At 31.0% G+C, this 27,432-nt stretch overlaps 1 protein-coding gene and 1 long non-coding RNA gene across 11 annotated transcripts; one reads left to right on the top strand and one right to left on the bottom strand.

The window, feature by feature from the left end:
- Positions 1 to 7,114: 7,114 nt before the first annotated feature.
- Positions 7,115 to 26,088, top strand: LOC114264023 (uncharacterized). 10 transcript variants are annotated; one of them, XR_014342035.1, is made up of 8 exons: positions 7,135 to 7,232; positions 8,166 to 8,225; positions 8,736 to 8,967; positions 9,053 to 9,187; positions 12,783 to 13,459; positions 13,543 to 14,513; positions 14,707 to 14,814; positions 25,986 to 26,088. It is a non-coding gene; the product is annotated as an uncharacterized LOC114264023 (long non-coding RNA). The 10 variants fall into 10 exon arrangements; XR_014342039.1 differs by lacking the exon at positions 25,986 to 26,088 and adding an exon at positions 10,086 to 10,284 and having other exon boundaries at positions 14,707 to 15,466; XR_003629756.2 differs by lacking the exon at positions 25,986 to 26,088 and having other exon boundaries at positions 12,783 to 13,189; positions 13,285 to 13,459; positions 14,707 to 15,043.
- On the bottom strand, positions 9,888 to 14,812 carry LOC114264022 (uncharacterized). Its single transcript, XM_082891441.1, has 8 exons — positions 14,152 to 14,812; positions 12,800 to 14,079; positions 12,494 to 12,584; positions 12,247 to 12,404; positions 11,776 to 11,827; positions 11,593 to 11,672; positions 11,408 to 11,501; positions 9,888 to 10,770 (listed from the first exon to the last, which is right to left on the bottom strand). Exons 1-8 carry the CDS (start codon positions 14,573 to 14,575, stop codon positions 10,067 to 10,069), a joined length of 2,883 nt encoding a protein of 960 aa, XP_082747567.1. The 5' UTR covers positions 14,576 to 14,812; the 3' UTR covers positions 9,888 to 10,066.
- Positions 26,089 to 27,432: the final 1,344 nt, after the last annotated feature.

Below are 27,432 nucleotides of genomic sequence, written 5' to 3'. Positions count from 1 at the left end.
AGATGAACGTTAGAGGTAAGCAATTTGCGCCATCTGAAACACGCTCTCTCTCTAACAGCCTTCTTCTTCCTCAAGTGATCTGACTTGATCGTCAGAGGGTCTATCTAGCACACCACCGCCAGGCAGCTCATCGTTCTCTGTGTTGCCAGGTTAGACGCCGTCATGTGAAGCTTGGAGTCCAAGGAGTACGGAAAGCAGTGGATATTTCGCCCCCGTACAGTATACTATATATTAACAAATTCAAATATTTATTATCGAGAGAACACATAACATAGGATCGGGGATGTTGCTGTGACTAAGTCATAGTAGTGATTTGCTGTGAATTTGTGGAGGCTTTTTTCGAGTCTTTTTCGATAATCTGAACTGTGCATATTGTAGGGTTCGTCGAGTATATCATCCATATAAAAAATCAAGTTAATAAGAAATTCATAACCCCATGATCAGATTCAAATTGTTTTACAAAAATTATCAAGATAATGCCAATCGTATATTGTTTATAAAAAAAATGTGTTCTTGTTATAAAGGTATAGATTTTTAATCAAATTGATTTTTTATATGAATGATCTATTTAACAAATTCTACAATATAAATAATTTAGATTGTTAAAAAAAACTCAAAAAAAAAAATCTCCACAAACTCACAGTCGATCGCTGCTCCCTTCACCCACATAAGTACACTATAATTATCCCATGCACGTTGATGACCACTTGGGTATGCATGTTATAAGTAAAACCTTTGACTTACAAATTCAAATTTTATAAAGAGGAGCCTGATACTTTTTATGTTGCCCCCTTTCACGTATCAACAATAATTCATCCCACTAAAAATATCACTACTAATAGCACTAATGTATTAAAAAAAAAAAATACAATTTCAAGACCAAAACATCACATCATTAATGGCGGAACCCACTGCCATCTAATTAGTAAGAGCACTGATTAGTGCTCCCAAACATTTTTCTTCACATATTAACGTCGAGGAATGCTATATTCATTTAAATTTTTATTAATAATCCTACTAAAAGTATATATGTTCAAATATCATTAGATATTTAAATATTATTATTTTTTTAGCAATCACTCACATTTTTTTTTGGAAAAAATTATTCATAAGTCCTATTAGAAGAACTTATACTATGTGAAATCTTGTGTAATTTTTTATAGAGTTTCAAGTTCTATTTAGATAGGAATGTCTTTCACAAGATCCTATGAGTTATGAATAAATGATATTAATATACTATTATACCCTATAATGACAAAGTCATAAATAGGAAATTGAATGTTACCATAGATCATATCTATATGAATGTGAGTGTGAATTTCAAAATACACGAAGAACCAACATTTTCACATTCAATTTAAAAAATCAAAAACCTAGTAAGTTTGCGAAACATAACGTGACACGTATGTAAACACTGAATACAACGTCGCAACACAAATTAAAAAAAAAAAAAATATAACTGAACGTAATACGCACAAAACATTACAACATTACAGATATGGGTTAACATTACAACTTAAATGTAACGTCGTTGGAGACTAATGAAAATGTGCCAATGTATGGATGTATCATTTTACAATGCGAATGTGTTTTTTTGCATCTGAATGTCGCGTCTGATATGAGCACGTTACGCTATAATTATGTAAGTGTCATGTTACGTTTCGCAAACTTAATGGGTTTTTAATTGAATGTGAAAATGTTGTTCGTTTATGAAAAATTGTACATCCATACATTGACACACTTTCATTAGCCTCCAATGACGTTACATTTAAGTTATAATGTTAATCCACATCTGCAATGTTGTCATGTTTTGTGCGTGTTACGTTCGGTTGTGTTTGTCTTTGAATTTGTGTTGTAACGCTGTTGTATTAAGTGTTTATGTATGTGTTACGTTACATTTCGCAAACTTAATGAGTTTTAAATTTTTTTAATTCAATGTGAAAATGTTGCTGGTTTATGAAAAATGGTACATCCATACATTGGCACACTTTCATTAGCCTCTAATAACGTTACATTTAGGTTGTAATGTTAATCCACATCTATAATGTTGTCATGTTTTGTGCGTGTTACGTTCGGTTGTATTTTTTCTTTGAAATTGTGTTGTGACGTTGTTATATTCAATGTTTATGTACGTGTCATGTTACGTTTTGCAAACTTACTAGGTTTTTGATTTTTTAAATTGAATGTAAAAATCTTGCTTGTTCGTGCATTTTGAAATTCAAATTCACATTCATATAGATGTGATATATGGCAATATTCAATTTCTTATATATGGTTTTGCTATTATTTATGATATTAACAACTAATATTGAAGGTAAATATGTATTTTGAAATTCAAATTCACATTCATATAGATATGATCTATGGTAATATTCAATTTCCTATATATGGTTTTGCCATTGTTTATGATATTAACAACTGATATTGAGAGTAAATGTGTCAACAAACTTCTTACAGGACTTATGGGAACATAAGTTTTTTAGTAGGATCATATGCAACATAAATCTCCCTAATAAGACTTATAAATAATTTTTCTTTTTTTTTTACGGCAAAATAAACTTTATTGATTAGAAATTAAGATAAAAACCTTATATCGAATATCAATAAAGAAAAAATCCGATACATGCTATCAACATCAAAGCTACACACCTTATTCCAATCAACAATGATTCATCCCACTAAAAATATCACCACTAATAGCACTAATGCATTAAAAAAGTAAAAAAAAAAAAAAAACACAACTCCAAGACCAAAACATCACATCATTAATGGCGGGACCCACTGCCACCTAATTAGTGGGAGCACTAATTAGTGCTCCCAAACATTTTTCTATGGGTAATGCTAGGGACACCAAATTTTCTACCAAACAAATGACCAAATGTCTCACATGGGTGTGGGGTCCGTAATTTTGTGGGCCCCACACCCATGTGAGACATTTGGTCATTTATTTGGTAGAAAATTTGAGACCTCTAGCATTTTCCTTTTTCTATTCCAATTAAGGTAAATCTCCAACCAATCACATTTAACCTTTTGTGTTTTTAATAAAATTATTACTATGCGTAGAATTATTCATTAATGTCTACCAAAATAATTCATTTTTGTAAAATTTGGATCCTTTTTTAATGTGACGTGTTGCCATTTAAATCATTAAAAATACAAAGAATCCAAATTCATTTTTATAACGTCCTTGTTAGAACATTCTCTCTCTGGACTCAGGTGCATATACGGAAAATTATTCCATTATTCGGATCATGAGTTTTTGTGTCAATTACATTTCTAGTGGACGTAGACCTCCACAAAGTGAAACCTTCTATTCATTTGATCTATGATGATTGGTCAGGATTAAAATTGATGTAAAAGTTTGGAAATATCAAAGATTCCAAATTAGTACTCTTTTTCGTTTCAAATGATTTGTCCGGCATAAAAAATAAAAGATAAAAAGTAATATATTTTTGTGTTAAAATTTTTAAATGATCTGATTTTTTTTTTAAATTTGTGAAAAGAATTAGAAAATATTGACATTAGAATACATTAAGTTCTCGATTTTCATCGAATAAATAATTCGGGACAAAAGTGGTAACTCATAAAAATATTCATGAGACATGTAAATTTGATACAAATTAATAATTAAAAATATATGAAAAGAAAAATTGAGATAGAAAATCTAATAGAAGCACAAAAAATGGACTTGTGCACATTTATGTACTAGAAGGAAAACACAATAAGACTTTTTGTGTTTTTGTTTTGAAAAAAAGAAGAAAAACTTGAATGATGGCATGACTATTATTGTAAATGCCTTTGTGCTTGTGGGTATTTTCAGAAATTAAAAAATGTAAAAAATAACAATTCAGAGGAAGTTTGAAAAAAAAAAAAAATTCAAATGTGTGATAAAATTTACAAATTTTAATAATTAAAATTTTAATTTTTTTCATAAAATTATAATTATTTTAAGAAGTACTACTGATTTGTAGTTTTTTCAACAAAAAATAAAAAAGAAAAGAAAAGAAAAGTGACATGCCTACACTACCTCAGATTTAAACTTTATATAGTAGATATATAATAGATGTATATATATGTCGTAAAAAAAAATTAAAAAATAAAAGAAAAGATTCCTAGGTGCCGTCAGTTCTCAAGTTCATCCACCAATAATGCTACGGGCCAGATATAAAATTTAGAAATTATCTAAAATTTCACGTCAATAACTCATATTCATTTTATCGGTAAACTTTATATTTTATCAATTCAATCTCTACTATACTTATCCATTTCTAAATAAATTCTAGTTCTCTAATTCTGAGACGCTGCTTTTTTAGTTCATCCACATGAGCTCAATCATACATATGGCCATGTGGAGCCCAAGTCATTTCTCATACGAAACTGGCTGGCCCTACTGCCCTCATTTCGAAGCTATATATTCCACTTTAGTTTTCTTCTTATTACGTTGTAAAAAGAAAATATTATATATAATTTTATTTTTTATTTTATATATATATGTATATATTTTAAAAAAATTTAAACACAAACGAATAAATTTCATATATATTTATTTATTTATTAACGTGAATTTATTATGTTTACATTGAATTGACATAACCTATATATTCATTGACATTCTATGATGTCGACCAAAATGTCTAGACATTTTTGAAAGGTTTAGAATCCAATGAAGTTACTTTTTCATTGTTTAAACTTTAAAGAGTCACGAGATTGACCATATATCCACATATTTACGTGAAGAAGCCCAAATAAAAATCAAATTCTACACGGATTATCTTATCTTATGGTTGGCCCACTCAATAATGTAGTTTTGTCTTTATTGCTTTTAATTAAGATTACTGGCTAGTTCCAAGTTAGCATGCAAATTATGTAAATAATAATTGAGGTGTGAAACAAACATGTGCAGATTCCCTCCACTGTTTGGATTGGAGGATCTAATTTGGCTCATCTACCGTCTATTTTGAGTTCATTTTATTGATTCAATTTTTAGTTCATTTTGCATAGATCATGCATATAAAAACATAGGTTAATTCAGTATTAACAATCACATGTTTGGATTATAATTATCTTTAAAAAATGTAATTTAAAAAATAGACCATCAATTTTTTTATAAAATAAATGTAATCTAAATACGTAGTTACTGATATTTTATCAGTTTAATTTTTTTGCATACATGGAGAAGATACGTTGAATACAATAACTGCTAGCAATTATTTTTTGAAGCAGTTAACAATATAAATAGTTTTGTGTAAACAGAAAAAGAAAATTACATAACCTACAAATCTTTTAAATTGTGTGCTTCATATAATAACACATATTATTAAATAAATGTAATTATATGCGCATGGAAACAGGGCCGGCCCTAAGATTTAGGAGCCTAAGGCGAACTTAAAAAATGGGACCCTCTTACATTGAAAAAAAAAATTTATAAATAAAACGATAAGTTACAACTTTTTTATTTAGTTGTAGCTACAAAAAAATTTACTTGTACATATAATCATTAAAAATATAAATAAAAATTTACTTTCATATATTAAGATAGGAAGCAATCATTACAAATACTTAAAAAAAATAAAAATCTAATCTTGTTATTTTTTTTTTAGCCCCATATTCTATTGAGCCTATAGTATTTAAGCCTTTTTTTTTTTATATATCTAAAATACAAAATTATATTTAAAAATCCTTATTTTCAATCTAAATTTGAGGCTCAAGGCGCAGGCCTCTCTTACCTGCTGTCAAGGCCGGCCCTGCATGGAAATGGAATGGATGCTTGCGTGGGGAAGCACTTTGCTCAATTTGGTTATTTGGTACATGTGTCTTTTTTTTTTGTCCATTACAACTATTTAATTTACCATAGAGCCTAAAGCATAACTTGGTGGATAGAGAGAGGGGGAGGGGGAGAGAGAGAGAGAGAGAGAATGCGTTTCTTTGAACCATCTTCTTCAAATTAAGAAGCACTTGCGATTATTTTATGAGGAAAAAATAGATGGAATGGAACTTAGAGACTAAAGGCAGTGGTGCAAATTGGCAATGACATGCACTATAATTATCAGAGTAAAATTAGAGACAAGTGGTTGAGAACTTTGTCGCAATCTTATCAATCATACAAATTATAAATAAAATTAAGTAAATACTTTATTTTTCTGAAGTTAAAATTTACAAGTTAGTGTCAGAGCAAGTAGGATAGGTTCAATCTATGTTGGACATCTATTTAATAGGTGTGTGTTTGAGAAGTGATTATTTTAGAAGTTTTTTGGTTTTTTTATTATTTTAGTAAGTTATTTTAGTTTTTGCATTTAGAAAGATAGGATGGATTTTTATTTGAATTGTGTATTGAAAAATATGTTTGAAATGATGTTTGAAACTGAAATGACAAATTTGTCCCTAACTTCACTTTTTCCAAAATAGGTTTTAAGTGGCAAAATTATCATTTATTTCGAAAATGATGGGGCATGTTGACAGTGTAGGCTGATGCTATATTAGACCTATATATATATATATATTTAAAAAAAAAATCAATGGGTTTGTGCGACTTTTTGTTTTTTTTTTTTGTATTTGAGACTATTTTAGTCTCAACTTTTGCTTCCCAAACACCCCGAGTAAGAGGTGGGGTATTTTATTACAAAAAAGTGGAAATATTTGTAGCGTGTAATTATTTGTGTTTTTCTATGCTAAAAAACACTTGCACCCCCTCTTGTATTTGCAATGATTTTTTGTCAAATAGCCTGACTTTTAGTTTTGTCCTTCTGTTTATGGGAATTTATGCTTTGTTCTTATTTTTCCAAATCCCCTTCCTTGGTTACAAATGATATAAAAAAAATAAAAAATAAAAAATAATTTTCAATTAGGAACTGGCACATCGTGAGTTTGAGATATTTGTAAGACGTGAAAAATTAATAATAATAGAAAATCCCGTATCATTTTTATGCACCAGTCATATTTTTACAAACACAATTTTATTTCGAAATATTTTAATTATATTAGGGGAAAAAAAAGTATTTTTCTCTCTCATCCAAAATAAGAAGACCTAACATTCAAACCCCCAAGGGTTGTCAGACCGAAAAGCAAAACTCAATGGGCTGCTAACTTGGGTTGGGGGGCCCAAAACTATCGTAAATTAGGTCCAAAGCCCATAAGGATTAGAGACCCGTGAAAGAGAAGCAAAAGCAGAGTCACTACACCAGTAGCATTGTTTAGAGCAGAGCATCAATGGCGGTCTCGAGCTCAACGATTCGGTAACAATCGTATTTTAACCTTATGTATCTACATAAATGTATGTATATATATCTAAGTCTCGTCGTTGTTATCTTTCTGTGGAGGTTTTGTAATGCTTTTAGGTCTTAGGTTCTTCATTTCATGGAGTGTGATGCATTTCTAGTGATTTGCTAGAGGCTATTCATCTCTCTCTCCCTCTCTCTCTCTCTCACACACACACACACACAAACACAAGCTACAATCCTTTAGCTGAATACACCCAGGTTTACTTAAAATACAGATTGGCCTTGTAGTTTGAAAAATTACAATGACCTTTTGTTAAAATTTTTTATTTAAGAGAATTAACTAAAAAAATAAAATTTCTAACTGTTATCCAATATAATAATAAAATTACCTTAATATTAATTGAAATAAATTTCTGCCATCGTGAAAACTGCTAATTAATTTGATGATTTATTAATAGACCGTTTGTTGTGAAATTAGAAACTTTACAGGACAGGATGTAATTTTCAAAATTATAGGAGCAATTTGTATTTTAGCAATCCAACTTGTTATGCAACATACAAAACTTGCAATGTTATCACTTTATACAATTTTTTTTTTGGATGTGTGTGTGTGTGTTTGTTTTTAGTGGAAATTATAAGACAGGAAGTGGGAAAAGTATTTGCCAAAAAGGGGGGGGGGGGGGGGGAGGAGTTGAAACTTTTGTTGTGGTTTTGTTGCACAGAAAAAGTTGCACTACCCATTTTTTTGTAATTATTTTTGGTCTTTTAGACTAATTTGTAATTTCCCCTTGTTTTTATTCTTTGCAATTATTTTGAAGCAACATTAATATTATTGGATAGTGTCCACATATTGGGATATCCAGTTACCGATATATCCATTTTATCAGTATTTGGTTACTTGTTTCATGGGATTTTAAGTTAAAAAATAGTGCATGAAAATTTTTGCAGTTTGGAAATTGGAACTATTATTGGAGGTTGATGTTGCAGTTGGAGTACTTAAAGATGTAGGCAAAATATGACACTCTCTTAGTTTCTTGCCCTCCTAATGTAATGGATCATAATAAGAATTTGTACAAGATTGAAATTATTATTATTATTTTTTTGTTGAAGTCACTGTTACACATGTTATACAGTTTTTTTTGGTTCTTGGTAAGATCGCCTGCTTTATTTCCTCAATCCTTAAATAGAAGCTCTGCTTAATTATACTGATTATGTTGATACCCACCATTAACAGAATTCTAACTTCTAAGTTAATATTGCAGTCTTACTTTCATTTTTTGCACCTTTGAAATGGTAAAATTATATAGTGAATCTCAAGATCTGACCAGTACTATCTTACCCGAATTGGGGATGAGGCAGTTTTTTATTTACATCGACCTACAAAAGCAAATCCAATTGCATCCAGTCTATTTTTCTTAATAAATTTGCAGTTATTTGCAAATTCATTGTTTTTATGGGCTTATATAATAATTCATCCATTTCCATCTTTTTTGCATATATGTACCTCAAAAATTTCAGCTATTCAGAATCTCCGGCAATTATTCTGCTATCTGATTTCTTAGGGATGAACGGCCAAACTGAAAAATAGATGGTTACCAAATCCCACATTGCGTTTTTGTTCAATATTTTGACTCATGCAAATTACACCACTGAGAATCTAGCAATAGCGTTTAGATGATTGCGGGTTATCAATAGCCAAGCTCTTATCATGTCTAACTGGGGCATTACAAAGAACAGCCGTGTGAAGAAGGTATAGTACTTCCTGTTTTGTTTTTTGCTTTTATGAACTATGTTTTCCGCAGATAAGCGTTGGTCACAGTGGCTTGTTCTCATAGGTAATGCTTGCTCCTCAATCTGTGGCCATTTGAAGGGAAGGGCAGAAGGCAAAATATCCATGGTGATGGGTGATTGACTCTTCCTCTTTTTTCATGAAAAGTGAGGAAAAGCTGCCGATTGGTGTTAACCAGATTGTAAGTTCCTAACTAAACAAAATAATGTTTATGGACCTTATTACCATATCTATGAAACAGTTTACACAACCTTTATGCTTTAGTGTACTCAGACATCTGTTTTTCTGTTATATAATTGCTTGAGTGCTATGAGTCTTCATTCATAAATTTTGTGGATTTTTTTTATAAGCTCTTCAGTTAATGGCTGTTAGGGTTCTTTTCTTCCCCCATATTCTTTTATATATGGACAACTTGCCCACTTGTCTCTCACAACTTGGCCAAATCAAGGGAGCTGACACACAATATTTCTAAGTACAACCACCAAAAATTAATTTTTTTTTATTACAGTTTTACCCTTAAACAGAATTACTATTAAGGAAAAATTACTGGGAAAGAAAAAACTATTTTCTTAACTTCTTTCTTTGGAAATTCAGAAAAGAAATAACAGGGAATAATAATTCCATACTCTTCTTGTGAAACAATATGGGGGGAAAAAATCTTTTCTTTCTTTGTTTCCCCTGAATTCTTTAATATATGGATATAGAAAGTTGAATGTATAAAAAACTTAAGACTATCATAATAGGCAATAAAATATGTGGGAGCAAACTAAAGCAGTTAGTTTGCGCTGCAAATGTACCCATAAATGGAAGTAACATGAAAAAAGATCTTAAAAGAATCGTTTCAAATGCAAACTCCTCCTCCAAGAGAGTGTGGAGTTGTGTGAATTCACCAACCCAGGTTGTCTGGGTTTTCTTGTACAATATTATTCTAAGAACCTAGAAACACATGCAGTACTTATAACTATAACCTGTTAAACACATCTTCAGCTATAACTATATTTGAAAAGTACATAATTTTAATTAAGAAAAACCAAGTACCTTTTACTGATACAAAACCTTTTTATGAGAGGTCTCTGAAGAGAATGGCTTGGCGGCCAAGCTTAACTGGCAACCCAAAATTTTGATAAGCTCTGATCTCACCTCCCAGGCTTGCTGTCACAATTACCAATCCCCATGCTGTTGCTTGGACAGTGTTTCCTCCTCTGTGGCTACTACCCTCAAACAAAGACCTGGAGGACCAAGACTGAGACGGAGAACTCCCAGAATTGGAAATAGAAGGTGAGTCACCATATCTAATTGACGAAGAATCTGAATTGAATGACTCTCCGATTCCAGTCTCAGAGTCGGTGCGAGAAATTTGAGCAAGGTCTTCATCCCGGCAACTTGAATCTCTCTCCAAGCCATTATTTTTCTTGGGGAGAGGTGGCAAATGTCTTTTACTGTTTGTTCCCGCCACGCTGTCTTCCCGGCTTGGAGATCCCATGGTGGAAGGTGGCTGATGGGTGGAGCGTTTCGAGTGCCTTTTGGAGCTCATTTCAATGATTGGCGGTTCGATTTTCATGGTACCTGGCCATGGGATTGCTACCGAAACATCTCTACACTGAAAGGCTTCGTGAGAGTTTGTGGTTATTAAACCTTTGCTTTTCCCTGCACCTGCATTTCGTACCTTCCAGATATATACTTGAGAGTCCTCACTTGCACATACAACATATTTTCCATCTGCACTAAATGAAGCTGAAATTTGGCTGCTAGTATTTCTGAAACCTGTTACCCAACATCATATCCGTTAGGTTGAGCAAAAAAACGGAAAAAATTGTAAACCAGTCCGATCTTCTTAAAATAGGTGAACCATACTTCACGGTTCGGTCTATGGTTTTATAGTTACGGTTTTAGTTTGAAGCCAAACCGGGCCATTTAGATATATAGTATAGATGCATAATTTGTTATTTACGACCGACACTTGAGTACTTGATTAGTAGCCCATATATATATGTGTGTAAGTTATTAAGCTTTTGCACTTGTGTGTTCCTTTATAGTTCTAGAATTAGTTATAAACGATAAACAATCATCTAAAAATTTGTTGTTTAAAAAATTATGAGATATTGTTTGATGTTTGAGCAAGTTATGAGCAATATTTTGTGATCATGTTATGAATGACGGCAAGTTTCTTAAAATCATGGTTCCAAACTGAACCAAACCAAACCGGGTTTTACTGCTTTGGTGTGGTCTGATTTGATTCCAAGATTTTCATGGTTTGGTTTGGTTCCAAAATTCATGAAACCATAGATAGTCGTTTGGTCCTTGATTTATTCCTAAACTGAACTAAATTGAACCATGCCCACCCCTAATATCTGTTACATGGAAAACCCATTATACATGTGTCTACATTTTGAAGAAATACCTCTGAACTTATAAATGATGTCTGAACCCTCCATGATTCGAATCCGGGAGTCAGCAGAAGTTACAAGCACTTCAGATGGATTGTCTGAGGCAAACTGTTCATAACCAGGGTTAGCTTATGATAACTGGTTTGAGGAAAGAAAGACTTTTGTATGTCAAGATGAAACTAGGAGAAAAGAGGATTACCTGAAAACCAGTGATTTTTTTTGCTTGAGTCTTTTTCTTCTGTTGGATGTCAATCTCTTCTTTTTGTTCTAGACTGCAATCTAGGTTGCCAAATAGTATATAAATTATTACATTTTTTTTTGTATATATTAGAGAAAGAAAGCATTGAAAAAGAAAAGAATAATCTGGCAGAGCAGCTCGTACCAGCTGTACTGTATAAACGACAACTCCCTTTATGTGAACCAATTAGAGCACCCTTCAATGATGAAGAAGATAAAATGTTACTGAAAATCCAAAATCATCTTGCAAATTTGTACTTACAAAACCCAAACTATAAATAAAAACAATAATGATAAAGACCCCCCCACAAAACACAACCCCCACAATCTCCAAAATGATCTGAACCATTCATGTCACTTTCAAACACAACTCTAAAAAAAAATTCAAACACATCAATAGTCAATACATCAGTGGGGGTTATGGGGTCCTCTTTTGTGGGGGTCTAAACATTTTCCAAATAAAAATATTTGGTCATATTATAATTCCTTTTTTTCTTACTCAGCTTGATGAAGATATGATTCTGATACTTGGTGAAAAATTTTCTTTTAAAAAAATATAATTACAGTAGCGAAACAGAGTATCTGAGGAAAAAGAGAAAAACATCAAAGGAGCTACCTGGCCATCAGGGGTATAACAAACAGCAGTAACCATTTCATGAAGGTCGGTATAGTCTACGAGTTGCCGGTCTGGTATTTTCCAAATTCGAACCTTCGCATCGAGTGAGCCACTGATGAAATAGTCGTCATCTATTGGGTTGAACTGTATACAGGTTACTGCAAAACCAATCATGCATCAAAGGCAAAAATAGGTTAAACTAGCAGATTAGGCAATTCAGCAGTAATGGTATGGTTAGGCATTCTACCATAGTCGTTATGTGCAAACAACTTCAGACAGCTCTTTGTTTCCATGTCCCATAGCCTAACTGTCTTGTCCATTGAAGCTGAAAGCAGTAGCTGCAAATCCATATAAATTTGCATGATTTTATGTCAACTTTCTACATTACCATAGAACTAGACTATGATGTATGAAAGGATCCAAATGAAGATTGCTGTTTTGGCTTCAATGGAATGTCAAATTCTTGGAAGATTTTCCTAATAAATTCATTTTTTTCTACTTACAATTTTCTCTTTCTACCTTTTGTGTATCTACAGTGTGGTGAGAAGCTGACCTGTGATTTTGACCAAGAGAGGTCCAAGACATCATCCTGGTGACCTGTAAAAGTGCATACTGGTTTTTCTGAGAGGGAAAATACAATTTCTGGCACATTGACATAATCAGGAATTGAATTGCCCTTTTTCTTGTTAGAGGATTTCCCCTTCTTCTTCCTCTCCGACGGCATTGGTGAAATCTCCAGAAGAGGAGGCTTTTCTTTTTTCCTCTCGGACGGCATCAGTGAACTCTCTGCAAGAGGAGGTTGTTGCTCCAATATATTTCCTGCCATGGGATGAAGTGGGGTGGAACCAGTAGAACTCCACTCGTCAAGTGGCTTTGCCGACATAACTTCACATTCTTGGACTTCCCACACATGAATTACCCGATCTTCTCCGGCGCTAGCGAGGTAATGAGCATCAGGGCTGAATTTCATTGTCCAAATTGAGCCCTCATGAGCTTGTATTTCTTGACACAAATGCAAAGCGGTGAATTCTTTCATAGGCTTGCCGTGCTGACGAACTTTAATCCACTTGGAGGATGGGTTTTGCTGATCTGCCGTTGAAGAATTATCTCTCTCTTTGTCACCGATCAATCCGCTCATTGAATTTGCCACGCACCTTATGTTCTTCAAGAATGCGACCCCCCTTCTCTTGCTGTTTCTGAAGCTCTTGGTAAGGTATGAATTTCCTGCATTTGCGCCACCTTTTTTTTCATCATCTGTTGATACATTTTCACGATGCAAAAGCTCCTTAACAACAGGTGAATGACCGACAGTCTTCTCAAATTCCTCCATGCTGAGCTGCTTCCCAGTCTCAACTTCACTGAGTTTATTCCACATCCCCTCACTATTGAACTCTTTAACAATGAACTCCTTACCTGTGTCCAAATTCTTTATCAAAAAGAACGCGCTAAACTGACCATCCGACAACATATCTGGCAACGCCCCACTATTGGGTATCAAAGATCTGTTTCTTCTCACCCTTTGTGGTGTGACGGTATTGGCATATTGACCTATACCAGAATGTGATGCTAATAACATTGATGATGTTCTAGTGAGACGCTGTTTTGATACTGTACCTATGAGTTCTTCCTTTCTCTTCCTGGTGTTTGCTGAAAATGATAAGATGTCTCCATCTGATCTTGACCGGACAAGTACAATTGACATCAAGGCCTCAGGCTGAGGCTCAGGTTCAGGCTCATGCTCAGGTTTAGGCTTAGACTCAGACTCATGCTCATGCTCAGGCTTAGGCTTAGGCTTAGTCTCAAATTCAGATTTAGGGTTGGGCATCGGTTTAGAGGGGGATGATTCAATGGCTGATGATGTTGTTGAAGGCTGATCATTGCTAATTTTCTTTGAAGAAACATGCATGAGCTTGGTGCTGACAAGGCTGAGAAGGTTCTTGGTACTCGATAACCCCATACCTTGAAGTAGCTGCCTACGACGATCCTTAATTGATCCAGGTTCTGCCATCCACATGTCGTAATCTCCGAATATGGATGCAGGGCCTCGGTTGGCTGTCTCGAAGCTGCGGAGGTCGTCAATAGCGGCCTGTGAGATGGTCGAAGTAAAAGACATGCGGCTGTCATCGAACTCATCATCGTCTGACCCAGAAGACGCCAAGTCAAGGGAGATAGCTGAAGAAAGTCGATCAAAGGTTTCGAAGAAGCAATCGTCATCGTCATCTCCTAAACCGTCCCAGTTCATCGTCATTGTCTTTTTCCGTTCCATGGTAGCACCCTTTTTCTGATCCTGGTGGTCCATTGCTGAACCTTGTTTGTGATCTTGGGTCATTGTAGTACATGGATGAGTAGAAATCAAAAGATTGAATCAAAAAACAGAGAGAACATAGATGATGAAATGTCTCTGATCGTTAGTGATGAGTTTGTGTGTGTGTGTGTGTTTTTTTTTTTTTTTTTTTGCAGGAGAGAAATGGCTGGTGAGAAAGAGGATGGAAGAGAGGAAAACAAGGGTAATGACTGGTTGGAATGAAACAGTCAGCTTTCTCTCCTCACGTCCCTGGGGGTTACCAAGTAAGTGAATTTCAAAACTGACTCTTCTACATGCACCATTGATTCTATTTGGATATATAACCTTTTGACGTGGGGTGGAGCACGTAATTGGACACAAACTTTATACATGAGTGAAGCCTAGCCATATATAGGGTTGTGTCCAATTCAAATTCAGCCCCCATCCCATTTGACAGATTTGTATTTGGTTATTTAGTGCACTCTTTTTTTTCAAAATTTATTTATTTATTTATTATTAGAACTAATTATATATATGGGTAAATTACACTTAACTCCCCAAAGGTTTCGAAAAAATGGAGTTAGTCTCACAGGTTTGGCATAATTACATTTACGTCTCTTTTAATAAAGTTAAAATGATCAAAATTAAAGCAGATGGTGAATAGACATTGACATAAACAAAGGTGAATATACATTTTAATAAGAAAAGAGATAACAACATTATCTTTTTATCCATACGATTAACAAATTATTGATAAAAGAAGTTTAAGTATTATGTTAATTAAAACCTTGAAGGAGACAAATGTAATTATACCAATTTTTTTCTCAAATCTTAGAGGAGGTGAGTGTGATTTACCCTGTATATATACGATTTTTTTTTTAAAATTTTTTTTATTTTATTTTTTATGGGATATATATGATGTTTGTTGTGTGGATTTACGCAATTTCAAATTATAAATTCAACTAGGAAGGAAAATAAATTCAGTTACATAAGGGCATTGTGTCATAAATTCAGATAAAAATAAATTCACCCACAACGAACATGAATCAACCACTAACATGTAACAACTTACGTAATTAATATAAATTTAAGAGGGAGATTTTAGGATTTCAAACGTTTTCTAGATTGATAATTGGTATAAATTTTTGTTAATTTGATTGGGACTATGTTAGTATTACGTATAAGGAAAATGAGTTGGACCCCCTCAAGGAGGCACCCCGTTTGACCCCATCTCTTTCTGATTGGCCAATTTTTTTTTTTTTTTTTTTTTTTTTTTTTTTTTTCCTTCTCCTTCAATCACCACCCGTCACGTGTGTGTGGGGGTGGTGATTAAAGGGGGTCTCAATCACTTCCCTACGTATAAATATTAGATGAGATTAGTAATGCCAAAGGCATAGTTGTACTATTTTTAATTAGAATAGGAGATATAACATAATATATGAAATAAGAGGGGAATTATTTTTATGGTTAGATGAAATTATGTGAATAATCCTATGGATGGGATTAACAATAATATAGTGGGGAAACAAACACGAAGAAGGGTATGTTTGATTGGACAGATTATAGCATAGGATTAGAATTATTAATTATGAGTTTTACATGTTATTATTTGGTTGCAATTTTTGTTATTTGAATCAAATATCGATGGACATTTTATTTAACAAAATTGACAGATTTTTTAATCCTACAACTAATAATGCAAAACGAACATAGTGGGATGATATATTTTCATATTTATTGTAAAACAAACGTAGATAAGAATGAATTATTTATTTCTCTCAGCTTGTTGGGCAAGTAATTCTATACTAATTTTATGGATTATTAACCTCTCATTATTAATCTCAATAATTAAACAAAAAACAAAAAATAAAAATAAAAAAATCAAAGGATTAGCAATCCCGATCAAAGCTTCAATCCCACCCTTGAGGGTTATTAAATTTGAAAGTACTAGAATTGGTATTGAATCATGACAACATAAGAGAGTTTGAGGCTTAAGATTTTCTGCTTCTTGAAATCTTATTTATTTATCTCAAAATATTCACAATTGATAAATAATGTAAAAATCTCCAAATATAAAATTTTCAAAGTATATCTAAATATGTAACTTGCTTGATGGCCATGTTGGGTTGCAAGTAGTGTCATCATAATAGCAAATCTATAAAAAAATGAATGGCTTTCCTCTAGTCGTGATTGAACTGGAGAGTATTGTTGGGTTTGTGGGAGTTCACCACGGGTTCTGTTTTGATAATCTGAACCGTTCAATGTGTAAAACTCGTTGAGTACTATATTCCTGTAAAAAATCACGTTGATCGGATATCAATAGCTATGTCATCAAATTAGTTTTGTATGAAAAAAAATAGACAGTGAAAAATAAATGACTTACAAAAATCTGATTTGATTACATAACTATCAAAATTCGATTAACGTAATTTTTTATACGCATATGGTACTCGACGAGTTCTACGCATTGAACATTTCGAATTATCGAAACAGGACCTGTGGTGGGCCTCCACGGGTCCAACAGTACTCTCCAGTCCGATCACAGACGGGAGGGAAGCTATTCCCATTAAAAAAAAAAGTAGTGTCATAATAGACTTTTGACCTATGGAAAATTAATAATTATTATTATTGCATAAATGCACATTCCATTTGAAAAATAAAACAGAAGGGATCTAAAAATAATAAAAAAATTCCTTCAAATGAGGTAGATGTAGGAATTTGTGGTAGAGTTTTTGATACAGGTATGTAGTGGTTTGCATTACTTCTTGTGAACATCTGAATTAAGCAAGTTTGCAAATGCCCACTTGTTTGAACAATTTTTTTTCATGAAGGTTCACACGGTATTTGCCTGCACGTTGAGCCAATCACTAGCAAAGTTAAGTTGACTACACCACACAATGACCCCTCTCTCTCTCTCTCTCTCTCTCTCTCTCATAGAGAAAGTGGAATTCCATGATCTAATTTGTATTTAGTGATTGGGGAAATTGTAAATAAAATAAATTTGACCTGTTTAATAAAATAAAATTTTAATTTTATCAAATTGAATCTTAAATTTTTAATTTGTTTTTAATTTAAACTATCTGTCTATTTTTGTTAAGTAAAACTGACAAAAAATGATATTTTAGTCATTAAACTTAATGAAAAATAGTATTGTAAACATTTTATGTATATCTACATTGAATTTATTGATTAAAATGTTATTTTTTCTGTTGGTTTTATTTAATAAAAATAGGTTAATGGTTTAAATTGAAAATAAATTAAAATATTATGATTTAAATTGATAAAATTCAAGGTTTATTTTATTACGCGGGCTAAACTCTAACTTTATTTGTAATTTCTTCTAGTGAATTTTTTAAAATAATTTTTTTCAAATTTTATACTTTTTAATAGTATTTAAATTAAGTAGATTTAAAAAGTAAAAAAAAAAAAATTATTAAAATATTAAAAACGTTAAAAGAACACGGATTTAAAATTTTAAAAAATGTATTTTTGAAAACTCAAAATCAAAGAAATTATTAATTTGCATGAATGAACATTGCCTCAAGATTTTGATAATTTTGACAAGCATTTTGAATGACAATAATATCACCATCATCCATCTTATCACTAACAATTTTCTTCTAATTTGAAAATAGTGGTTCGACTAGAAAATCCAAAATATGATTAGTTGACAAAAATGTATCTCAAATCGGGCTAGTGAATTAATTTTCCATGCAATGCGCTTCAAATCTCAAATCACTTTACACGAGGGAACTACCTACTACTTGGCATTAAATCTTGTGATTGTGATGGGTCCATCCCTAAAAATTTATTTTATTTTGAGGATTCACTTTGCTTGGTTTCCAGTTTTTTAAAACACTTTTCAGAAAATTTTATTTTATTATTTTTTGTGTTTTTTTTTGTTTTTATTGATTTTTTTTAATATTTTAAGCAATTTTTTACTTTTTAGACACACCTAACATAAATATACTTAAAAAGGAAAAAAATTGTAAAAAAAATCTTTTAAAAATTCACTAAATACCAAAAATATAAAAAAAAATACAAGAATTCAGTACATTTTTTATATTTTTATGTATTTATTAATTTTTTAAAATATTTTTTTACAAATTTTTTACTTTTTAGATTCATCTAAGTAAGGTGCATCTAAAAAAGTAAAAAAAATGTTTAAAATTTAAAAAATATTCACTAAAAACAAAAAAACACAAAAACTAAAAAAGTCAATTTTTAAAAAATTTAATTCAGAAAACTCAAACCAAACACAGTAAATAATACTACAGTCAGAAATTTTATCCAGTAATATTAATATGTGATTTATGTGCATTTTCATATATGAATTTTACAATACATTCATTCAATTTTCACTGCACACTATAATTCTAGGCAATAATCTGTTCTCATATTATAGATTCCCATAGTTACTGTTTGAGAAATTACAAAGCACAAAAATACTGTGATTATAAGTTAATTTTATAATTTTAGGAATTATGGTATTAATAAAAATCCGAGATACTATGATACATTATGACTAATGTTTTATAAGTAATAGGATTATTATTATTATTTTATGATAGTCAAAGTGATGAGAGTTAAAACATGAAAAATGAGAAATAAATAAGTTAAAATTGATGTTAAGTGAGATAATTTAGTTCTGTTTAGTCTTATTATATTAATAAAATAAAATTATATATATTAGATACCTATAAATATATTCAATAAATATAATTGGATTGGGCTGAGATAGAATGGAGGAAAATTCATCTCCATCCCACTTCATTATGGGGAGTGGGAGAAAACCGTCCGAAATGAGGCAAAATGGAGTGGGAAAAAATTGCCATAAAATAGTGTGATTTTAGTTCGGAAAACATTTTTTGCCTTTCAAAAGTGAAAAATATTTTTATGCCCATATAAACTTGTTTTCTATTAATCATGGAAAATGTTTACCGTTGACTTTCATTTTCAATCGTACCAAATATCAGAAAATATTTCTGCCTAAACAAATAAACAAATAGAGCGTTAAGGTCTCGAGGTTAAGTTATCCAAAAGACCACTGAAAGTTTACCTCGTGTTAATTTCAAGGTTTCGAAATTAATTAAGTTGCCACTAACCTAGACTGACGCCTAGTTGTAAAATATAATAATAATAATAATAATAATAATAATAACAAAAGGCTATTATATTTATTAAAAAAAAAAAATGAGACTTACGGTGCAAAATGAAAAACTAGATGGATGAAAAGTTTAGTGGAATATTATACTTATAAAACATTCTCATTTAAAAAATAAAAAATAAATAAAGAAGATTAGACAGCATGATTATAGGGTTGATTTTCCACGCTTCATGAAAGATGTGCTTGCCAAGGAAAAGGATCTACCCTAAAAATTGTTCACTTATCTGTAAAATATAGTATTAGATTAAATTAAATGAATTATTTATAAGAAACAAATCCATGAATTCAAGCAAGGTTTAAAGTATCCCAATGGTCCACACCAATAAAATAACAAGAAGGGTCCTTATTGGAAATGCATGAGGCCTCAAAGGTAATTTTATTAGCTACTCTTGTAAGTATTACATGTGACAATATTTATTGATATATTAAATTAATTATGTACCAAAAATTTTTATTAGTGAAATATGGAGATTTACATTAATTTAGTAGTGTCACATAAGTAATGCCATAATACTTTAGGCATATTTAATAATTTTTTAGGCTTCAAAACCTCTGAATTTTATGTTTTCCATTATCAATGCGCTAAATTGCAAAATTTGATAATAATTTTAAAATGTAAAAAAAATTGTGACACAATCAAACAATAGAAAATAAAACGGTTCTTTTATTTACATAAAAATTAATTACAGAATTAAATACTTCCTTTTTACATGGGTATAAGGTTTACAAAAAAATAAATGTTCTTTATGTGAGAAATTGTGTTCAATTCTAGAATTAATTTTGTAATCTTAGATATTTTTTAAAATAAAATAAAAATAATAGGATAAAAATTTTAGAGATGAAGAGAAAAAAAATTTCCGATGCCAATAAAGGGTCACAGTTCCCATTAATATTCAGGGTCACAGTTCCCATTAATATTCATTAAATACTAGTATTTGATATTGAGCAATATGAAAGGACGACTCCTCATCATGGAGCATGTTTGCCTCTCATGGAAACTGTTGCATTTAATACATATAATTGTACCAGCAGTTACATACTAGTGATAATATATTGGAATAATGTTTGGTAGCTCGAGACTTTTCCTGAATTCTCCTCATGTCCAAAACTACTTCTTTTTTTCCTTCCATTTTCAGTCTGAAACTGAAACGCATGGGGAAGAGGGAGAGGGAGAGAAAGAGAGAATAAGAAGGAAGAAGAGGGCTGCGAGTCTCGCCGCCCGCCGTCGTCGCCTCACCGCCAGCTCGTTGCAGCAGCAGCAGCAGCTCCAGCTCCGACCGCCGTCTCCGCCTCCGCCTCCTCCTCCCTGCCTCCGCCTCGTCCTCCCCCGAATATTATGCCCCCTCCAGTCCCTCCTCCTCGTCCCCCTCCTTCTCGTCCCCCTCCCCCTCCAGTCCCTCCTCCTCCTCCCTCTTCCTCCTGGTTCTGATTTGCAAAAAAAAAAAAAAAAAAAAAAACGAAAGTACAAGATTTAATTGGATAATATAATGCATAATTTAATTGTACTTTTATGACATTGTAATTATTTTGTATTGATACTATTTTTTTTGTAATTATCCCAAGAATTTATACAAAATGATAGCATAGATGTGTATCCATTCACTTATTAAATCAAAAAATCAATCAAAGTGATTTATAATTTTTAAAATATCACTGTATAAAATTTTTGCTTACAAATCACTCTCTCATTACATATACACTGGTTGACAGAAAATTAACTAGATGAGATAGTTATCGATATGGTTGACAGAAAATTGACTAGATGAGATAGCTATCGATATTCGATCAACGTGATTTTTTACAGGCATATAGTACTTGAAGAATTTTAATCATTCAGATTATTGAAACGGGACGCGTAATAGACCTCCACGGACCTAACAGCACCCCCAATCCCAAATCTGGAGGGAAGACAGGCCCTTTACAAAATTATAAGAATAATAGTAGGTATTTTGGTTTTGTCCTTTTAATCAATAATGTAATACCCAATTGGTTGGATCCCATTCCATACATGGCAATGCAAAACCATCTTCCTCGTTCTCCAACATGACTCCTAATACAATTCCATCTCTTAATTTGGTTTATGCACGCATAAATTTAAAATATCATATTTAGTGCATTATTTTAGTATAAGGACTTGTTTGGTGCCACTTTCACTAGTTTTTAGATAGTAATTTTTTTATATACTTATAAATTACAAGAAGAATTTATACCAAAAACTAACATAAATTTAAAAAAACAAAATGAAACAAAACTAAAAACTAAGAAGTTGCACCCAATAATCCCTACGAGCAAAATTTTCAACATTTGGCCGAGGATCCTCTAGTTTCAAATTTTCATCACTATTCTGATACATCCTTAACCTTACAATGAAATAGGAATCTCAATATCTAAATGCGCGATTTGAATTGCATTGACATAGAACAATTCATAACATAGAATTATGAACTACAATTATCATACATGACCCTCTGGCAAGAACAAACCGAAAAGAAAAAAAAAAAAAAAAGAGAAAAGAAAAAAGGAAAAGAAAAGAAAGAAGAAAATTCCCATTTTCATTGAACATTTTGAGAATATATTCTATCTTCTTTAGAACTGAATAACACCTTGATCACAAAAGAAGCAGGGTTGCAATAAAGTTGGTAGTTTATTATGCCCTACCTTTTTTTCATGGTCTGTATTTCCTCACCTCTAATCTTAATTTCCCAACTTTAACTTTTACAAAAATCAGATCAGATTCTTAGACCAATCCCACCAAATCAAGATCTCACCCTTAAAAATAAAAATAAAAAAAATAAAAAAATGATAGAATAGAACATAATTGTGAGATGTATGATTTTCATAAAAATGTTATATGTCCAGAAAAAAAGAAAGAATATTTAGAATTTTGAATTGATAACATCCAAAATAGATTTAATTGGTATAATTCAAATTCTAGACATTTATTTATTTATTTTTCTGGGTTGGTAACATTTTGATGAGTGACAGACTCTAAAATCTTGATAAAATTTTCCTACCGAATGATGAATAATATAATCTTATTCTGAATTATAATCCCTCGTCATCCTCCTCCTCGATCTCTTGATCTTGCGTTCAAAATCTTCTCCAAGTAGCTTTGAAGGAAACATCAATTCATCGTCTCTGAATAATGCTTTTCTCTTCTTCGTCGATGGTCTTTGCCGGAGTTTCTTGGGAGCTGGTGGGCATTGTGTGATCACTGGAATTTTGTGATCCAAAGATGTTGGAGTTCTGAACCCATCATTATCGTCGTCGTTGTCAGATTGTCCTAAACATGGTGGCTTGAGAGTCTCAGAAGAAGCTGTTGACTCGCATTTCTCTTCTTGTTCTTCTTCTTGATGGTGATGAAGATGATCGAGGTTGGAGGTTGTAATTTGAGACCCATCTGGGAATTTTAAAGTGGGTATTGAGGAATCTGGGAATTCGATCTGTTTTTTATCTTCTGTGAGGATCAACAGCTCTGGATTCGACATAGCAAGGAAGGGAATAATGTGCTGGAATTCCGTGAACATCAACCTAAAATTGAGAGAGAGAGAGAGAGAGAGAGAGAGAGAGAGAGAAGGGTCTTGTTGGAATATAATGATCTTTTTTCCGTTACTTTGAGTGATTTCTCTGAGCTTCTTCTTTGGATTTCTGGCCTCTTTATAGACTTTAGATGTGAGAAAGAGAAAGAGAGAAGGAAACGGTTTTATTATAACTGAGAGAGAGAGAGAGAGAGAGGGTATATCGCATTGCATCGGATCCTTCGCCAGGAGTATTTGAAAGCCTCTCGACCTTTAGTAACTGATTTCTCATACATACGCCTATTTTGGAAACATGATTTAAGAGTTATTTTTTAATTTTTAATTTATTTTGAGTTATATTATTTTTCATATTTTATATATATATATATATATTTTTAAAAAGTTAAAAAAATTAATTTTTAATCATTTTTTCAAAATAACCCACATGCATCTCAAAGCCAAGATTTGGTAAATTTTAGGATAAATTATACTTACTTTTCATGAGCTTTCTCCTTACCTTTTCTTGTGATTTTAATAATTATATTAATCTCTCATAATAATTATTAAAATCATTAAAAAAAAAACTATGTAATTTACCTCTCTTAAGGTTAGTGTAATTTATCTTAAATTTCATGTAATATTAAATAAAATCTTTAAATTATTAAGACATTATTAGATCATTTAATGTAAATATATATATATATATATATATATATTAATAAAATAATTAAAAATAAATAATCTCTCTAAAATTAATATTAGATAACATCTTAATAATTTAATATAAGACTTCTTTCACACAATATAAATAACTTAAAATTTATTACTTTAAGTAATACATTTATTATTTGAATTTTTTTAAAGTTAAAATAAATAGATTTATTTTCTTTTCCCAGCTATTTGCATTATTTATTTATTCATATATAAAAAAATTATTATTTTATATTTTCTCAGTTATATATTATTCTTAAATTTTAGTTTTTATCTTTGAGTTATTAAATTTCTAATCGATGCATATTTAAAAAAACACAGATTAATATTTCTTGCATGATTAAAAAAATTAAAAAATACAAATAGAAGTAAAAAACATAATAAATTAAAATTAGTTAACAGGGAATGAAAGATTAAGAAATTATTTAAGAATTATAAACAATTCAAACAATTTGTCATTTTTTACACGTAAAATTAAAATTAATCTTTACTTGGATGGAGCAATTATTTGAGAATAATAAAATATTCAATTAATTGTTATGTATGATACTTAAAGTCTATTTTTTCATCTTTATTTATATCATTTAAACTTTTTTTATTAAATTAAATCTTAAAATTTATTTCTCACCCTCAATAATGGTTGAATTTTTATTTTATTTTTGTTTATAATAGCGAGAAATTACAAAATAAAGTAAAAAATTAACCATTAATGATGGTGAGAAATTAATTTTAAGATTTAATTTAATAAAAATAGTTTAATTGAGAAAAATAAAGATGGAAAAATATATTTTAACTATCATACAACAAATTAATTGAGTATTTTAGTATTCTAAAACAATTTCTCCATTCAAATAAAGATTAATTTTATTTTAATCATGTAAGAATAACCTGCATTTTTTAAAAAAAAATATGCATCGATTAGAAATTTAATGACTCGAAGATAAAAATAAAAATTTGTTAATAATGTCTTAACAATTTAGGAATAAATAATTTTCTTACATATGAATAAATAAGGATGACAAATTGCTGGGAAAAAAATAATCCATTTGTTTCAACTTAAAAAAAAAGAAAATAAAAAATAAATTTAAATAATAAATCCATTAATTAAAATTGAAAAATATTTTGTTGTTTATATAGTGTGAAATAAGTTTTATAAGTATTATATTAATTTTTAATTTGTTATATTAAACTATTGGGTGTTAAGTTAAAATATGTATGGATCTTTAATAATATGTATGTAAAATCTCAAGGGAGGTGGGTGAAAATTTTCATTTAAATAGCTTATTAGTTCAAAGGGGCAATATGTTCATTTTGGATAGAAAAGTAATGGTATTTATGCTAAATTAACAGATTGGGAGAATCTTGATATTGTCAAAAAAAAGTAGAGGAGATTTTTGTAATTATTAAAATCATAGAAAAGTCTCTGTATTTATCAAAAATCTCAGGAAATGTAAGTATAATTTACCCCAAATTCTACTCTGAAAGTGAAAAATTAGACAAGATGAATGTAGAAATTATGTGTCAACGAAATAAAAATAAAATTAAAAAAAAAAAGAGAAGAAGTTATAAGTCTAGATGATTTGTTTTAACCTTAATTTTTGGTTTACTTATTTTTAAGCAATAAACAAATGTTAGGGCAAACTACCCGTAAGTCCTCATGTAATCCCACTACTTTTTGTGTAAATCCAAAAGACCTAAGGTTTCTTCTTCTTCTTCTTCTTCTTCTTCTTCTTCTTTTTTTTTTTTTTTTTTTTTTTTTTTTTTTTTTTTTTTTTTTTTTTTTTGACAGGCCCTGCCCTGGCCATAGGCGCACCAGGCTATTGCCTAAGGTCCCTCAAAATAGACTCAAAAAAGGGACCTCCTCCTATTATAGTTTAGTGTAATATTAGATATGTTTTAGATCAAAAAAAAAAAATTAAAGAAAACCTAAATTAACTTAAAATAATTGACCCATTAAAAAATTAAAAAGCCTATTCAAAATTAAAAATGTTCATTCTCTCTCTCTATGTAATTCCTAACCCTAACTACTCTTAATCTAATTTTTCCAACAACTTGACAGCAGCAGCCCAACAAAGAGCAAACCTAGCAGTAGCACACAAAACAAAACAAAGCACAAGGTCCACGAATCAGCAGCAGCACAGAAAGCACATGTAAAAAAAAAATTCTATTCAATTAATTAAATATTTGTCTTATCTTTTGCTCAATTGCTATTATAATATTGGTATTTACTGTTGGAAAAAATGGTTTTTTTTTTTGGTGACTTTAATTAAAGATTAAAGTGGGTCCCAACCATCTATTGTGAATGGCCAAAAACCATTGAGATTTGAATGAAAAATTACCTCATGAAGTTAGCTTCATGGAAAAAAGGTAATGAAGTTTGTAATTCCTGCATTAATGGGGTTTGTAACTCCTGCATTAATGGGGTTTGTAACTCCTGCCTTTATTGCAGAGGTTAATGGTGCATTATGAACAGCCATAAAGGCTGGAGGCTCTTCCTCTCTCCCCTATACATGTATAAATTGAGACCCTCCTGTCAAGTCTCAAACACAGAAATTTTTACTTCCATTTCACAAGTCAGTTTGCCTGAAAGTTCCTACAGTGAGAGAGTGCTGCCACTGTTTTGTTCGCTAAGCTAGACAGAGAGTGCTTCTGCCGTAGTTGGTTTTGACCGTCGTATCCTGGGAGACAGACGCCGGGATTTCTCAAGCACTTGACCAGTGAGGCGGCGAAATCTATTTTAAGGAAACTGCTTCCGTGCAGGCTTCGGTTTCGTCTCTTTACCCTTTTATTGTTTTGTGTATTTCTGTTGAAATTTAGTTGTAATTATTAGCATGTATTCTTAGTATATATATAATTTGATTTCTTCATAAATCTATTTATTTAATTTCAAAATTTGAACAACAAGCTTAAAACAGATTTCTCATATATGTTTTTCCTATAAAATTGATCGAATAGATTTATATAGACATTTGTATAATGTTACTAGGAACTGTTGCGGAATTGCTCCCTATTTCAATTATTGTACATTATGCAATGTGATTCTCTAATTGTTTAGTTTAATTAGAATGCTCTATCATAATTTGTATACTTAATTGTATTACTCTGATCTTATTTTATGAGTATGGTTCATCATTCCCCTTCTATGATTTGCATGAATTTTAAGGTTATAAAATATAATTTATTGATGTTGCAATTTGACATGCTAATTCTATTCTATTCTAAGTTTTAATTTGTTACATGCTTATTATTTTCTAGACTAGATTACATGATTTAATCTTTAGAATTTTTGCATTTTAATGGTTGAATGGTTATATACTTGAAGTGCTTGGTTATTAGTTTATTACATATAAACAATTCAAATTATTTACATAAACTGCATGCTATTTATTTGGTTTCATCCTATTTGTCTAATGTTAAATATGTATATTTTGATTTTGCATGCTTCTAGCTTTACTATCTAATTTGCATGTGAAATTGCTTCTAATTTTCTAGAGTTATACACATAA

This window comes from Camellia sinensis, chromosome 10, assembly GCF_055761805.1.
Source record: "Camellia sinensis isolate YWXY chromosome 10, ASM5576180v1, whole genome shotgun sequence".
Classification (NCBI taxonomy): Eukaryota; Viridiplantae; Streptophyta; class Magnoliopsida; order Ericales; family Theaceae; genus Camellia; species Camellia sinensis.
Note: the sequence above shows the minus strand (reverse complement) of the source record. Positions and strands in the feature narration are given on the sequence as shown.

What these genes read in the sequence shown, in the direction of transcription:
- LOC114264022 (XM_082891441.1), bottom strand. Translation starts at nt 14,575, where the DNA reads ATGACCCAAGATCACAAACAAGGTTCAGCAATGGACCACCAGGATCAG. An exon ending in AAAAAATCACTGGTTTTCAG is followed by an intron (nt 11,502 to 11,592) that starts GTAATCCTCTTT and finishes GGTTATGAACAG; the next exon opens with TTTGCCTCAGACAATCCATC. An exon ending in CATCATTTATAAGTTCAGAG is followed by an intron (nt 10,771 to 11,407) that starts GTATTTCTTCAA and finishes GTTGGGTAACAG; the next exon opens with GTTTCAGAAATACTAGCAGC.